The 14,223-nt window shown below is 50.2% G+C and overlaps 2 protein-coding genes across 2 annotated transcripts in view; one reads left to right on the top strand and one right to left on the bottom strand.

Annotated features, from left to right (window-relative positions):
- NDUFB11 (NADH:ubiquinone oxidoreductase subunit B11) overlaps window positions 1-9,538 on the bottom strand; it is an 18,586-nt gene extending 9,048 nt beyond the window's left edge. Inside the window, exon 1 of the mRNA XM_075322968.1 lies at window positions 9,304-9,538. Within this exon, the coding sequence (XP_075179083.1) occupies window positions 9,304-9,489 (186 nt within the window). The 5' untranslated portion in view covers window positions 9,490-9,538. The remainder of the gene's footprint in view (window positions 1-9,303) is intronic.
- A 213-nt stretch (window positions 9,539-9,751) lies between these two features.
- Window positions 9,752-12,238, top strand: LZTFL1 (leucine zipper transcription factor like 1). The gene has a single exon (XM_075322967.1). It carries the CDS (start codon window positions 9,789-9,791, stop codon window positions 10,680-10,682), a length of 894 nt encoding a protein of 297 aa, XP_075179082.1. The 5' UTR covers window positions 9,752-9,788; the 3' UTR covers window positions 10,683-12,238.
- Window positions 12,239-14,223: the final 1,985 nt, after the last annotated feature.

Raw genomic sequence — 14,223 nt, 5'->3', positions numbered from 1 at the left:
GGGGGGGGGGGGTCACTTGGAGCCTAAGCTCTTGGGAGGGGGGGGGTCACTTGGAGCCTAAGCTCTTGGGAGGGGGGGGGGGGGGTCACTTGGAGCCTAAGCTCTTGGGAGGGGGGGGGGTCACTTGGAGCCTAAGCTCTTGGGAGGGGGGGGTCACTTGGAGCCTAAGCTCTTGGGAGGGGGGGGGGGTCACTTGGAGCCTAAGCTCTTGGGAGGGGGGGGGGGTCACTTGGAGCCTAAGCTCTTGGGAGGGGGGGGGGGGGTCACTTGGAGCCTAAGCTCTTGGAGGGGGGGGGGGTCACTTGGAGCCTAAGCTCTTGGGAGGGGGGGGGGGTCACTTGGAGCCTAAGCTCTTGGGAGGGGGGGGGGGGTCACTTGGAGCCTAAGCTCTTGGGAGGGGGGGGGTCACTTGGAGCCTAAGCTCTTGGGAGGGGGGGGGGGGGTCACTTGGAGCCTAAGCTCTTGGGGGAGGGGGGGGGGGGGGGTCACTTGGAGCCTAAGCTCTTGGGAGGGGGGGGGGTCACTTGGAGCCTAAGCTCTTGGGAGGGGGGGGGTCACTTGGAGCCTAAGCTCTTGGGAGGGGGGGGGGGGTCACTTGGAGCCTAAGCTCTTGGGAGGGGGGGGGGGGTCACTTGGAGCCTAAGCTCTTGGGAGGGGGGGGTCACTTGGAGCCTAAGCTCGTGGGAGGGGGGGGGTCACTTGGAGCCTAAGCTCGTGGGAGGGGGGGGTCACTTGGAGCCTAAGCTCGTGGGAGGGGGGGGGGTCACTTGGAGCCTAAGCTCGTGGAAGGGGGGGGGGTCACTTGGAGCCTAAGCTCGTGGAAGGGGGGGGGGGTCACTTGGAGCCTAAGCTCGTGGGAGGGGGGGGTCACTTGGAGCCTAAGCTCGTGGAAGGGGGGGGGGTCACTTGGAGCCTAAGCTCGTGGAAGGGGGGGGGGTCACTTGGAGCCTAAGCTCGTGGGAGGGGGGGGTCACTTGGAGCCTAAGCTCGTGGGAGGGGGGGGGGTCATTTGGAGCCTAAGCTCGTGGGAGGGGGGGGGGGGGTCACTTGGAGCCTAAGCTCGTGGGAGGGGGGGGGTCACTTGGAGCCTAAGCTCGTGGGAGGGGGGGGCGCTTGGAGCCTAAGCTCTTGGGAGGGGGGGGCACTTGGAGCCTAAGCTCTTGGGAGGGGGGGGTCACTTGGAGCCTAAGCTCTTGGGAGGGGGGGGGGGTCACTTGGAGCCTAAGCTCTTGGGAGGGGGGGGGGTGTCACTTGGAGCCTAAGCTCTTGGGAGGGGGGGGGGTGTCACTTGGAGCCTAAGCTCTTGGGAGGGGGGGTCACTTGGAGCCTAAGCTCTTGGGAGGGGGGGGTCACTTGGAGCCTAAGCTCTTGGGAGGGGGGGGGGTCACTTGGAGCCTAAGCTCTTGGGAGGGGGGGGTCACTTGGAGCCTAAGCTCTTGGGAGGGGGGGGGTCACTTGGAGCCTAAGCTCTTGGAGGGGGGGGGGGTCACTTGGAGCCTAAGCTCTTGGGAGGGGGGGGGGTCACTTGGAGCCTAAGCTCTTGGGAGGGGGGGGGTCACTTGGAGCCTAAGCTCTTGGGAGGGGGGTCACTTGGAGCCTAAGCTCTTGGGAGGGGGGGGGGGTCACTTGGAGCCTAAGCTCTTGGGAGGGGGGGGGGGGGGTCACTTGGAGCCTAAGCTCTTGGGAGGGGGGGGGGGGTCACTTGGAGCCTAAGCTCTTGGGAGGGGGGTCACTTGGAGCCTAAGCTCTTGGGAGGGGGGTCACTTGGAGCCTAAGCTCTTGGGAGGGGGGGGGTCACTTGGAGCCTAAGCTCTTGGGAGGGGGGGGGGGTCACTTGGAGCCTAAGCTCGTGGGGGGAAGGGGGTCACTTGGAGCCTAAGCTCGTGGGGGGGGGTCACTTGGAGCCTAAGCTCGTGGGAGGGGGGGGGTCACTTGGAGCCTAAGCTCTTGGGAGGGGGGGGGGTCACTTGGAGCCTAAGCTCGTGGGGGGGGGGGGTCACTTGGAGCCTAAGCTCGTGGGAGGGGGGGGGTCACTTGGAGCCTAAGCTCGTGGGAGGGGGGGTCACTTGGAGCCTAAGCTCGTGGGAGGGGGGGGTCACTTGGAGCCTAAGCTCGTGGGAGGGGGGGGGGTCACTTGGAGCCTAAGCTCGTGGGAGGGGGGGGGGGGGTCACTTGGAGCCTAAGCTCGTGGGAGGGGGGGGGGGTCACTTGGAGCCTAAGCTCGTGGGAGGGGGGGGGGTCACTTGGAGCCTAAGCTCGTGGGAGGGGGGGGGTCACTTGGAGCCTAAGCTCGTGGAGGGGTGGGGAGGTGTCACTCGGAGCATATGCTCTCGGGGGGCAGCGGCGTCACTCTCCAGACAGATAAACAGGCGACATGAAAGTGTCAGGTGCCATTATCTGTTCTCGTCACACGGGGGCTGAGCGCAGGGGAGAGAAGAGCCTGTGCGGCCCCCGAACAAAGGCAGCGCCGCTAATGAGGAGGCCGAGCACAATAGAGGCTCGCTGCAGAGAAAGGCACGAGAGGCTGAAAGAAGGAGACGAAACCAAGAACTAGAAAAGAAAAATACAGAGCGGGGGAGGGGAGCAAGAAGAAGATCCACGTCAGTCAGGATATGGTGGGGCGCACTGCCCCCTCCTGCTGGAAGTGGGAACAGCACAGTGTAAAGGGGTAGAAGAGCAGCCGCACTCCGAAATTCACAGAGCAACATATTGGGAGGTCGCGCTCTAGGGGCACACAACGAAATCGTAGGGTCTCGCAGCAAATTTATAGCAGAAGCCATTAATATACTGGGTAGAATCAGTAATATATATTTCTATTAAGAAATAAAGGTGACAGTATCCCTGCCTAATGGTGTGGACAGAGGCAGCTATGACAAAATTACATTCCCTGCAGTGGCCACCAGGTGGAGCTCACCGCTATGGAGTTATATAACTATTCACACCATGTGGAGCAGTGTAACGCTGCGTGTGCAGACGGCTCCCCCTAGTGGTGGCTGAACAGAATACACAACACAAACTTCAAGCAGGAAAAGGATGGAAATCACAGGTGAAGATGCCACTGGTCTGCAAATGAGGGAAAGTCTAGAAACTCGCAGATCAACATGGCAATGGAGGTCACGTGGGCAACGCCATGAAGAGCTTTCTTCACAAGGGAATGAGAAAAGGTCTCAGGAGTAGTTTCTCTACACGACAATGCGAGACCACGTGTGGCCTAAACCAGTTCCTGGCTGCAGAGTCTCCGGTCTTGTCTCCCATCGGGGACATCATTAATTTGGGATTACACAGGAGCCGCCAGCAGAGGATCTTGATGATCATCAAGTGCATTCAGCAGCAAAACCGTCCTCAGACGACCAGAAAATCAGTGATCTCTGAGGCGCAAAAACACAAGTAAAATATTTGAAAACATTGTTTCAGTTTTCCCATCATCTGCAGATCAGCACCAGGTCTATTCATCCTGCGACTGTCATCATTCCACAATTATTCATTCCTGGTGTTGTATGTAGTGAGCTCCCTCTAGTGGTGGATGTATAAATCTGTATGTAGTGAGCTCCCTCTAGTGGTGGATGTATAAATCTGTATGTAGTGAGCTCCCTCTAGTGGTGACTGTATAAATCTGTATGTAGTGAGCTCCCTCTAGTGGTGGCTGTATAAATCTGTATGTAGTGAGCTCCCTCTAGTGGTGGCTGTATAAATCTGTATGTAGTGAGCTCCCTCTAGTGTTGGCTGTATAAATCTGTATGTAGTGAGCTCCCTCTAGTGGTGGCTGTATAAATCTGTATGTAGTGAGCTCCCTCTAGTGGTGACTGTATAAATCTGTATGTAGTGAGCTCCCTCTAGTGGTGGTTGTATAAATCTGTATGTAGTGAGCTCCCTCTAGTGGTGGCTGTATAAATCTGTATGTAGTGAGCTCCCTCTAGTGGTGGCTGTATAAATCTGTATGTAGTGAGCTCCCTCTAGTGGTGGATGTATAAATCTGTATGTAGTGAGCTCCCTCTAGTGGTGACTGTATAAATCTGTACGTAGTGAGCTCCCTCTAGTGGTGGCTGTATAAATCTGTACGTAGTGAGCTCCCTCTAGTGGTGACTGTATAAATCTGTATGTAGTGAGCTCCCTCTAGTGGTGGCTGTATAAATCTGTATGTAGTGAGCTCCCTCTAGTGGTGGATGTATAAATCTGTATGTAGTGAGCTCCCTCTAGTGGTGGCTGTATAAATCTGTATGTAGTGAGCTCCCTCTAGTGGTGGATGTATAAATCTGTATGTAGTGAGCTCCCTCTAGTGGTGTCTGTATAAATCTGTATGTAGTGAGCTCCCTCTAGTGGTGACTGTATAAATCTGTATGTAGTGAGCTCCCTCTAGTGGTGGCTGTATAAATCTGCATGTAGTGAGCTCCCTCTAGTGGTGGCTGTATAAATCTGCATGTAGTGAGCTCCCTCTAGTGGTGGCTGTATAAATCTGTATGTAGTGAGCTCCCTCTAGTGGTGACTGTATAAATCTGTATGTAGTGAGCTCCCTCTAGTGGTGGCTGTATAAATCTGTATGTAGTGAGCTCCCTCTAGTGGTGACTGTATAAATCTGTATGTAGTGAGCTCCCTCTAGTGGCGACTGTATAAATCTGTATGTAGTGAGCTCCCTCTAGTGGTGACTGTATAAATCTGTATGTAGTGAGCTCCCTCTAGTGGTGACTGTATAAATCTGTATGTAGTGAGCTCCCTCTAGTGGTGGCTGTATAAATCTGTATGTAGTGAGCTCCTCCTAGTGGTGACTGTATAAATCTGTATGTAGTGAGCTCCCCCTAGTGGTGGCTGTATAAATCTGTATGTAGTGAGCTCCCCCTAGTGGTGACTGTATAAATCTGTATGTAGTGAGCTCCCTCTAGTGGTGGCTGTATAAATCTGTATGTAGTGAGCTCCCTCTAGTGGTGGCTGTATAAATCTGTATGTAGTGAGCTCCCTCTAGTGGTGGCTGTATAAATCTGTATGTAGTGAGCTCCCTCTAGTGGTGACTGTATAAATCTGTATGTAGTGAGCTCCCTCTAGTGGTGACTGTATAAATCTGTATGTAGTGAGCTCCCTCTAGTGGTGACTGTATAAATCTGTATGTAGTGAGCTCCTCTAGTGGTGACTGTATAAATCTGTATGTAGTGAGCTCCCTCTAGTGGTGGCTGTATAAATCTGTATGTAGTGAGCTCCTCCTAGTGGTTACTGTATAAATCTGTATGTAGTGAGCTCCCTCTAGTGGTGGCTGTATAAATCTGTATGTAGTGAGCTCCCTCTAGTGGTGGCTGTATAAATCTGTATGTAGTGAGCTTCCTCTAGTGGTGGATGTATAAATCTGTATGTAGTGAGCTCCCTCTAGTGGTGGCTGTATAAATCTGTATGTAGTGAGCTCCCTCTAGTGGTGGCTGTATAAATCTGTATGTAGTGAGCTCCCTCTAGTGGTGACTGTATAAATCTGTATGTAGTGAGCTCCCTCTAGTGGTGACTGTGTAAATCTGTATGTAGTGAGCTCCCTCTAGTGGTGGCTGTATAAATCTGTATGTAGTGAGCTCCCTCTAGTGGTGACTGTATAAATCTGTATGTAGTGAGCTCCCTCTAGTGGTGACTGTATAAATCTGTATTCAGTGAGCTCCCTCTAGTGGTGGCTGTATAAATCTGTATTCAGTGAGCTCCCTCTAGTGGTGGCTGTATAAATCTGTATGTAGTGAGCTCCCTCTAGTGGTGGCTGTATAATCTGTATGTAGTGAGCTCCCTCTAGTGGTGGCTGTATAAATCTGTATGTAGTGAGCTCCCTCTAGTGGTGGCTGTATAAATCTGTATGTAGTGAGCTCCCTCTAGTGGTGGCTGTATAAATCTGTATGTAGTGAGCTCCCTCTAGTGGTGGCTGTATAATCTATATGTAGTGAGCTCCCTCTAGTGGTGGCTGTATAAATCTGTATGTAGTGAGCTCCCTCTAGTGGTGGCTGTATAAATCTGTATGTAGTGAGCTCCCTCTAGTGGTGACTGTATAAATCTGTATGTAGTGAGCTCCCTCTAGTGGTGGCTGTATAAATCTGTATGTAGTGAGCTCCCTCTAGTGGTGACTGTATAAATCTGTATGTAGTGAGCTCCCTCTAGTGGTGACTGTATAAATCTGTATGTAGTGAGCTCCCTCTAGTGGTGGCTGTATAAATCTGTATTCAGTGAGCTCCCTCTAGTGGTGGCTGTATAAATCTGTATGTAGTGAGCTCCCTCTAGTGGTGACTGTATAAATCTGTATGTAGTGAGCTCCCTCTAGTGGTGACTGTATAAATCTGTATGTAGTGAGCTCCCTCTAGTGGTGGCTGTATAATCTGTATGTAGTGAGCTCCCTCTAGTGGTGGCTGTATAATCTGTATGTAGTGAGCTCCCTCTAGTGGTGGCTGTATAAATCTGTATGTAGTGAGCTCCCTCTAGTGGTGGCTGTATAAATCTGTATGTAGTGAGCTCCCTCTAGTGGTGTCTGTATAAATCTGTATGTAGTGAGCTCCCTCTAGTGGTGTCTGTATAAATCTGTATGTAGTGAGCTCCCTCTAGTGGTGGCTGTATAAATCTGTATGTAGTGAGCTCCCTCTAGTGGTGGCTGTATAAATCTGTATGTAGTGAGCTCCCTCTAGTGGTGGATGTATAAATCTGTATGTAGTGAGCTCCCTCTAGTGGTGACTGTATAATCTGTATGTAGTGAGCTCCCTCTAGTGGTGACTGTATAATCTGTATGTAGTGAGCTCCCTCTAGTGGTGACTGTATAAATCTGTATGTAGTGAGCTCCCTCTAGTGGTGACGGTATACATTTTATATACTAAGCTCCCCCTGGTGGTGGCTAAAGATACAGTATTTTATAGTTTTATTTCCAGGTCGCGCACCTCTGATCTGCCTCTATGGCCCATATTAGTGTGTAAGTTAGGATTTTATTAATTTCCCCCCGCTGGGTCAGGAGCCTTTCAGCCTCACTAGTGCAGAAGGGATTAGAGAGTTTATGATAAATCAGGTGTGTCCAGTAATGCTCCGCTAACTGGTAATGATCACATGACAATATACAGAACTCATAGAAAAAAGCTGTTAACGAGGTCACATGACTCCTCTAGGCCAATTGGAAGGCTTTATTTTGGCAGCACAAACTGGGGCCACTCCCCATAAATGGAGCAATTTGTGCTCTTGGAAAGTTTTTTTTTATCGCATTGAAAAATATTTTAAAAAAGTGGAGAGTATTGATGGGGGGGACCCGGACTGTAAAATTCCGGATCTGCGCGATTTCAAAAGTATCCAGGTGCCGGGCCCGGAATTCTCAAGGAACTCCGGCTATTGATCGGGAAAGAAACAAAATAAAAGGAAAAATTGAGCAGCGCGCTATACTCACCAAGTCTGGTGTGCCTGTAGCTGCTTCCAGGCCGCTCATTATGGCCCATTCATATTCACTGCTTCCCCCGCCCACCGGCCACCCTGGCATCTTATTGGCTACATTCAGACGCCGTCACACAGGCTGAGGGTGCCTCTGACTATAACCAATCACAGCCCCTGTCTGTGGGTCACTATTGTGATGTAAAAGGAAAGAAATTAGTGTAGGGTCCTCCTTTATTACGATACCCAGCACAGAAAGGATTCTTTTCGGTGTCTGTGTTTATTTCCATTCACTTACAGATTAGTAATGGGGGAGGGGTCTCAGACGCCTGCCATTACTAATCAAGTGGCAGATGTGGTTTGTTATTAACCCATTATTAGCCCGATTGCCACCACACCAGGGCAATCGAGAAGAGTCGGGTAAAGCAGGGCTGTGGAGTCGGAGTCGTGGAGTCGGAGTCGGAGCTCATTTTGGTGGAGTCGGAGTCGGTATAAAATGCACCGACTCCGACTCCTAAAATATATAATAAATTGGGGACAGGAGTGCAATGCAGAATGTGCTGAATATTTTACTAAATAATAACATTTAGTATAATGCTTATATTTAAGTGAAAAATTTATTGTAGTACAATGTGATCATCAGACATTTAATTGTTTTTATGATACAATAATCAAGATATTTGGATAGAACATAAAATATTTATTGGACTACAACTTTAGAACACAAAAAACTAATAAATTGTAAATATGTAAAATATATATATATATATATACAGTGTATATACACACACAAGATATATATGTAATCTACTGTATATTACATAGTGTATTACATATTTACAATTTATTACAGTTTTGTGTTCTAAAGTTGTATTCCGATAAATATATTTTATGTTCTATCCAAATATCTTGATTATTGTATCAAAAAAATTATTAAATGTCTGATGTTCACATACACATATTCATGTACTACAATAAATTTTTCACCTAACTATAAGCAATATATGTAGGAGTCGGAGTCGGAGTCGGAGCCGGAGTCGGTGCAAGAGAATTTGAGGAGTCGGAGTCGAAGGTTTGGCTTACCGACTCCACAGCCCTGGGGTAAAGGTCCGAGACTGTCACATCTAATAAATGTGACAATACTGGGCAGCTGCAGGCTGCTATTTATAGGCTGGGGGGGCCCCCAATAACCATGGGTCTCCCAGCTTGAGAATACCAGACCCCTACTGTTGGGCATCAAAATTGGGGGACCACACGCTGGTTTTTAATTCATTTATGTAATAATAAAAAAATAAAAAGCCGCATGCGGTTCCTCCAATTCCAAGATTAGAGCATGGCTGGGGGCTGCAGCCTGTAGCCATGGGCTTTATCTGTGCTGGGTATCAGATTACGAGGGGGGGGGGGGGGATGATCCTACCCCAATTTATCTATTTGTACACCACAATAGTGACGATGACAGAGCTGCTGTCACACAGTCTGGGGACGCGTCTGACTTCAACCAATCAGACACCAGGACTGCCGGTGGGCGGGGGAAGCAGTGAATATGTATGAGGTTAATGAGCACCAGGAAGCAGCTGCAGCCAGGAGACGCGTAAGTCTAGCGCGCCTGATCCTACCCCCTTAACCCTTCCACTACTATTTTAAGCGCCGGTTTCTGGTCCCCGTAGACGTATATGGGGACCGGCGTCAGTCCAGATCTCCGGGATCAATTCCGGAATGGACCAGTTTTTTTTTTTTTTTTTTAAATCCACTTAGGTCACTACAAAAGGGAAAAAAAAAATATCACCCCCTAATGGATAATACCGAGCACAGCCACAAGGAGGCGCATTCCTGCAGCCACCAATCAGACTGCAGCTTCTATTACTCAGGGCGGGCTACAAAGATGAAAGCTGGAATGTGATTGGTCGCTGTGACTCCTCATAGCTCCAGCAGGGGGCGCAGTGACGTTACCTTGTCGTACATATTGATCTCGTCGTGGTCGTCGTGCTCGTGTTTGGCCGGGCTGTCATGGCTGACCGTGACCGGGGTTGTGGCTTCAGCCCGAGGCGCCGTGTGAAGCCGGTATACCGGGGCCGTCCTCAGCAGCCGCCCAGCCCCGGACAGCCTCAGCGCCCGCAGACACAAGGGCATCGCCATGTTTATTCTGCCCCCAGAGGCGTCTCGGAAACCACCGGAAAAGGCGGGGTCACGTCACAATCTACCAATCAGCGTCAGGGGAGCCCTAACCGCTAGCAAATATTAACCAATGAACAGCTTTATAAGTGTCTCTGAAAGGGGCGGGATTTATAGCTCGTTTGACCAATCCATGAGCACAAGGACGGATTAACCAATCAGATTTGGTCTTTTTTGAGCGCCATCTTTACTTTGGGCAAACGTTCGTATAAAAGGCGGATGACAGCATAGGTAACCATGGAAACGTTGCCGGGCCGGTGAAGATGGCGGAGCTGAGCGAGCACCACCGCGGAGAGGTTCTCAGTTACATGCGCTTCGCCCAGTGTAAGCGGCTGCTGCGGCTGAAGAGCGTGGCCTCCTGCTTCCAGGACGTGCGGGACGGGCGGCTGGTGGAGGACACGTACACGGCGGAGGAGGTGACGGAGCTGCTGGGCGGCCTGCAGGGGGTGGTGCTGAGCGAGCTGGAGCTGGAGCTCCTCAACTCCGCGCACACCAATGTGCTGCTGCTGCAGCAGCTCTTCTCCCAGGCCCAGCACTGGCACCTGCGGCTGCACACCGACATCTCCGAGCTGGAGAACCGCCAGCTGCTGGAGCAAGTGGCCGAGCTGGAGAAGAGCCAGGAGCTGGGGCCCTCAGCCAAGGGCCCCCCGAGCAGCAAGCCCCGGCTGACCCCGCTGAGCGAGGGCGGCGGCTCCGCGGACCTCCTCCACGGACAGATCGGCCGCCTCCAGGAGGAAAACGACAAGCTCCGCGCCCGGCTCCGCACCCTGGAGAGCCAGGCCACCGCCGCCCTGGACCAGAAGCGCAGCGCCGAGCGAGCCCTCCAAGAGCTGCAGGTCCAGCACCAGACCCAGCATCAGCCCCAGCACCCTGAGGACAGCCGCCACCTGGAGGACACCGTGGCCAACCTCAAGCTGCAGTTCCAGAAGACCCTGGGGGACCACACAGCCAGCCAGAGGGACCTGGAGGAGAACCTGACCAAGACCAAGCACGAGCTCCTGCGGGTCAACGAGCAGCTGCTCATGGCCGAGAAGGAGCTGGACAAGAAGTTCCAGGAGACCGGCGCCTACCGCAACATGAAGGACATCCTGAGCCGCAAGAACGAGCAGATCAAGGAGCTGCGCCGGAGGTTGTGCAAGTACGAGCCCGAAGACTGAGCCTTCCCCCGGCCAAAGGTGGGGAGCCGCAGCAACGAGCGTCCCACGGAGCGTCACCGTAAAGGACAATAGTCTAGAAATGATCCCATAGTTGGACTGCTCCACCCAGAGACGTCTGCTCACCGCTGGTCTCTGATGGTGATCTCCAACCTTTCCTGGTGGCTGTCAGGGCATGCTGGGAATTGTAGTTCTGCAAAAGCAAAAAAAATATGGCCACCCCCAAGAGCCTGACTATGACCAGAAAGAAGTCTTCTATCTTGGCTGAAAAGGAGCCTGAGACTTGGACTTTATGGGGGAAAAAAAGCCCAAAATATTGCTGCCCCCTTATAAAGGTGGACCTGGTCACAGGATAGCGGGTCATTGATCTCTGGGGGTCCGACTACTGGGACTGCCACCGATCCTGAGAGTAGGGATTCATTGTCTAAGGAGATAGGACTGAGCTCTGTGCACCCCTATCTGGCAGTACCATAGACAATGCATGGAGTGGAGTGCAAATTCCGTTTTCAGGATCGTTGGGGGTCTTAGTGGTCCGAGTCCCAGCAATCCGCAGGTCTTCTACCTTGTCAGTCTTGGAGAAAATCCCGTTGTGTCCATATAGGGGGGGTGGACTTCAGAATTTAACATGCAATCCCTATGTAGTCAGATATTTTATATTTGGGGTGGGGGGAGAGTCATTGCACCCCCATGGTCAGTAGCTGGGACAGATCCACGTTTGCATTTTGCGGGTCTGGCCTCTTCAGGGGGCGGCCTCCTTGCTGACGCCATCCACACGTGGAGCCGTCCTGACGCTCAGCAGATTGCGAGCTCCTCTAGGGTCTGTGCACACGTCTTGTTAAACTTGACGGAGTTCTTAAGGAGACGTTCAGGGAGCCGCTGGCGGTATTTTTCCGGAAACGTCTTTTCTTTTTTGTTACCCCCACATCTATCCTGGTGGCATTAGAATAACGGGCCGGTCACTTTTAGCGGCTTCACTGCTTTCCAGGTCTGAGGTGGCTACAAGTGACAAAAAATGGCCCCTGTGCGCAGAGAGCGTTTTTTTAGGTTAGTGAATATTCATTATTTTTGCCATTAGGTGGAATCAAGCCGTGTGCACAAACCCTAAGTCCCCTAATGCTGTGCTTTCTGGGGGTCCGGCCCCTCTAAGGGTCTGGCTTTACTCTTCCTCTTGCATATTGCATTTATGAGACTCTGATCCATCACATTCCTCACGGGCGCCATATTGCCGGAGCATCGAGCGGAGCACTCGCCAATCACGACTCTTGGTCACTGTCGTCCATTTTTTTTTTTCTTTGCCAGGTTTGGTTCCATATATTAAGTTTGTACCTGTTTTACTTTAGAGGTCGCTTTTCTGAAGCCCCCCGTATCCCCGACCTTCGGTGGTGGTCCTACCTGATCCAATCTTCAGGCCATTCTCCATCTAATAATATATGGACTTTTGTGGCGATTATATTTTTCTTCTGTTTTTCTCATTTCATTAAAATGTTTTGTTTCTGAGTTTTACATAAATTGTTTTTATGAAATATCCCCACAAAAAATAAAATTAAGGTGTAAATATTTCCAGGGCTGTGGAGTCGGAGCTCATTTTGGTGGAGTCGGTATAAAATGTAGCGACTCAGACTCCTAAAATCTAATATATAAAGCTGAATGTGTGTATGTCCGGGATTGGCATCTGAACCGTCTAAGCTACAGCCACAAAATTATGCACACTCACACTTCTGGACCCCGAGAGCGTCATAGGCTATGTTTTGAGGGGAAATTTTAACCCCGCGCTTTACAGCTATTCACCAAAAAACCTGCCTCCATTAAAGCGAATGGAGCTGGGAGCCACAGTGCAGCCAGAACTTCAGAAGAAGGCGCAGCCACGCCCTTATATGGAATGTTGGCGTGTCACAATGCAGCCAGGGAAAGAGGCAGACACAGACAGAGTAAGAAACAGATATAGACAGGGTAAGAGATCGACACAAAGAGACAGACTGACAGGGAAAGAGACAGACAGGGAAAGAGGCAGACACAGACAGGTTAAGAGACAGACACAAAGAGACAAAGGGAAAAAGACAGGGAAACAGACAGGGAAAGAGACAGAGGGGGTAAGAGACAGACAAAGACAGGGAAAGAGACAGACAGGGTAAGAGACAGACAAAGACAGGGAAAGAGACAGACCGTGAAGGAGATTGAGACAGACAGGGAAAGAGAGAGAGTCAGAGAGATATATACAGAGGGGGAGACAGACAGGGAAAGAGAGAGAGAGTCAGAGAGATATATACAGAGGGGGAGACAGACAGAGAATGGGAGAGAGACAGAGAGACAGTTACTATCCCGGGCGTTAATACATTCGATTTTGTTAACAACAGTTATTAACCAGGGCGAAGGCGGGTAGTACAACTAGTATATAATAAATTGGGTCCAGCGTGCAATGCAGAGTGTGATGAATATTTTTTCATAGGAATATGGGAAAGTTATGAAATGTCCTATAAATGGCTGTTCTACAGTATTCCTGATCTAAGGCTACATTCACACACTGCGTTTTTTAAGGATACGTTTTTCAGCTGCAAAAGCAGATCAGCTTTTTAAAAAACCGTATCACCTGAAAGGATTCTGAGCTCATAAATAATGCTTTCAATAGCAAAAGCAGATTAGAAAAAGGCCACAAACTGACTACTCATTCTGTGTGCGGCTCCTCACAACACACTGTGCCTGAATGTCCTATCTCCTCACCCATTGCCTTTGCTGGATGCCGGAGTCACTGAATTATTTTGCCATCAATGTTCGATATGTTTGTGACAAAGAAATTGTTAGTAAGACACTGGCAGTAACAGATAGTAAAGCTCATCACAGCAGCCAGTTTCTCCAGGACTTAGTGGAAAAAGTTCTGCAAGATTAGGAACGCTAAAAAGAACAGGTTGTTGCCATTGTAACGGACAATGCTTCAAACATAAGTACAATTAAACTGATGAATGAGAGTAATGAATAACAGCTAGAACATTTAGGATTCAGTATGTGTGAGATGGAGCCACAGCGCTGCTCAGGTAACTGAGGAACAAACAGATATTACAACAGAAGAACAAAATGATACTTTAGGATTAGAGGATATTGTTGAAGCTGCTTCAAAACACTTTCCTGTTCATCACATGCGCTGTGTTGTGCACACGTTGCAGCCGGCAATAAGAGATAGTCTGCAGGAGGGACATGCTGGAAATCTGATTGGAAAAGTGAGGAAATTGGTTATTGCCGCCAGAACCCCCAAAACTGATTCCATGTTAAAGAGACGTGCTGGGAAAGGGGCAATTGTTGATCAAGCCACTCGGTGGGGCAACACTTATTTAATGACTGAGCAATTGCTTGAACTAAAATCGTTTCTTATAGATATGGCGAACCCTCAAGTAACCCTAAATGAAGGTCAATGTACACAGGGGGCTGAATTGAAGGAATTGCTTAATCATAAATTTACCGTAACTAAAAAATTACAAGCTGAGGATTTAACTCCTGGCATTTTTATAAGGAAGTGGAAGAACTTGCTGTTTTGCCTGTCCCAAAGAGGAGG

Source organism: Anomaloglossus baeobatrachus, chromosome 9 (genome assembly GCF_048569485.1).
Source record: "Anomaloglossus baeobatrachus isolate aAnoBae1 chromosome 9, aAnoBae1.hap1, whole genome shotgun sequence".
Classification (NCBI taxonomy): Eukaryota; Metazoa; Chordata; class Amphibia; order Anura; family Aromobatidae; genus Anomaloglossus; species Anomaloglossus baeobatrachus.
Note: the sequence above shows the minus strand (reverse complement) of the source record. Positions and strands in the feature narration are given on the sequence as shown.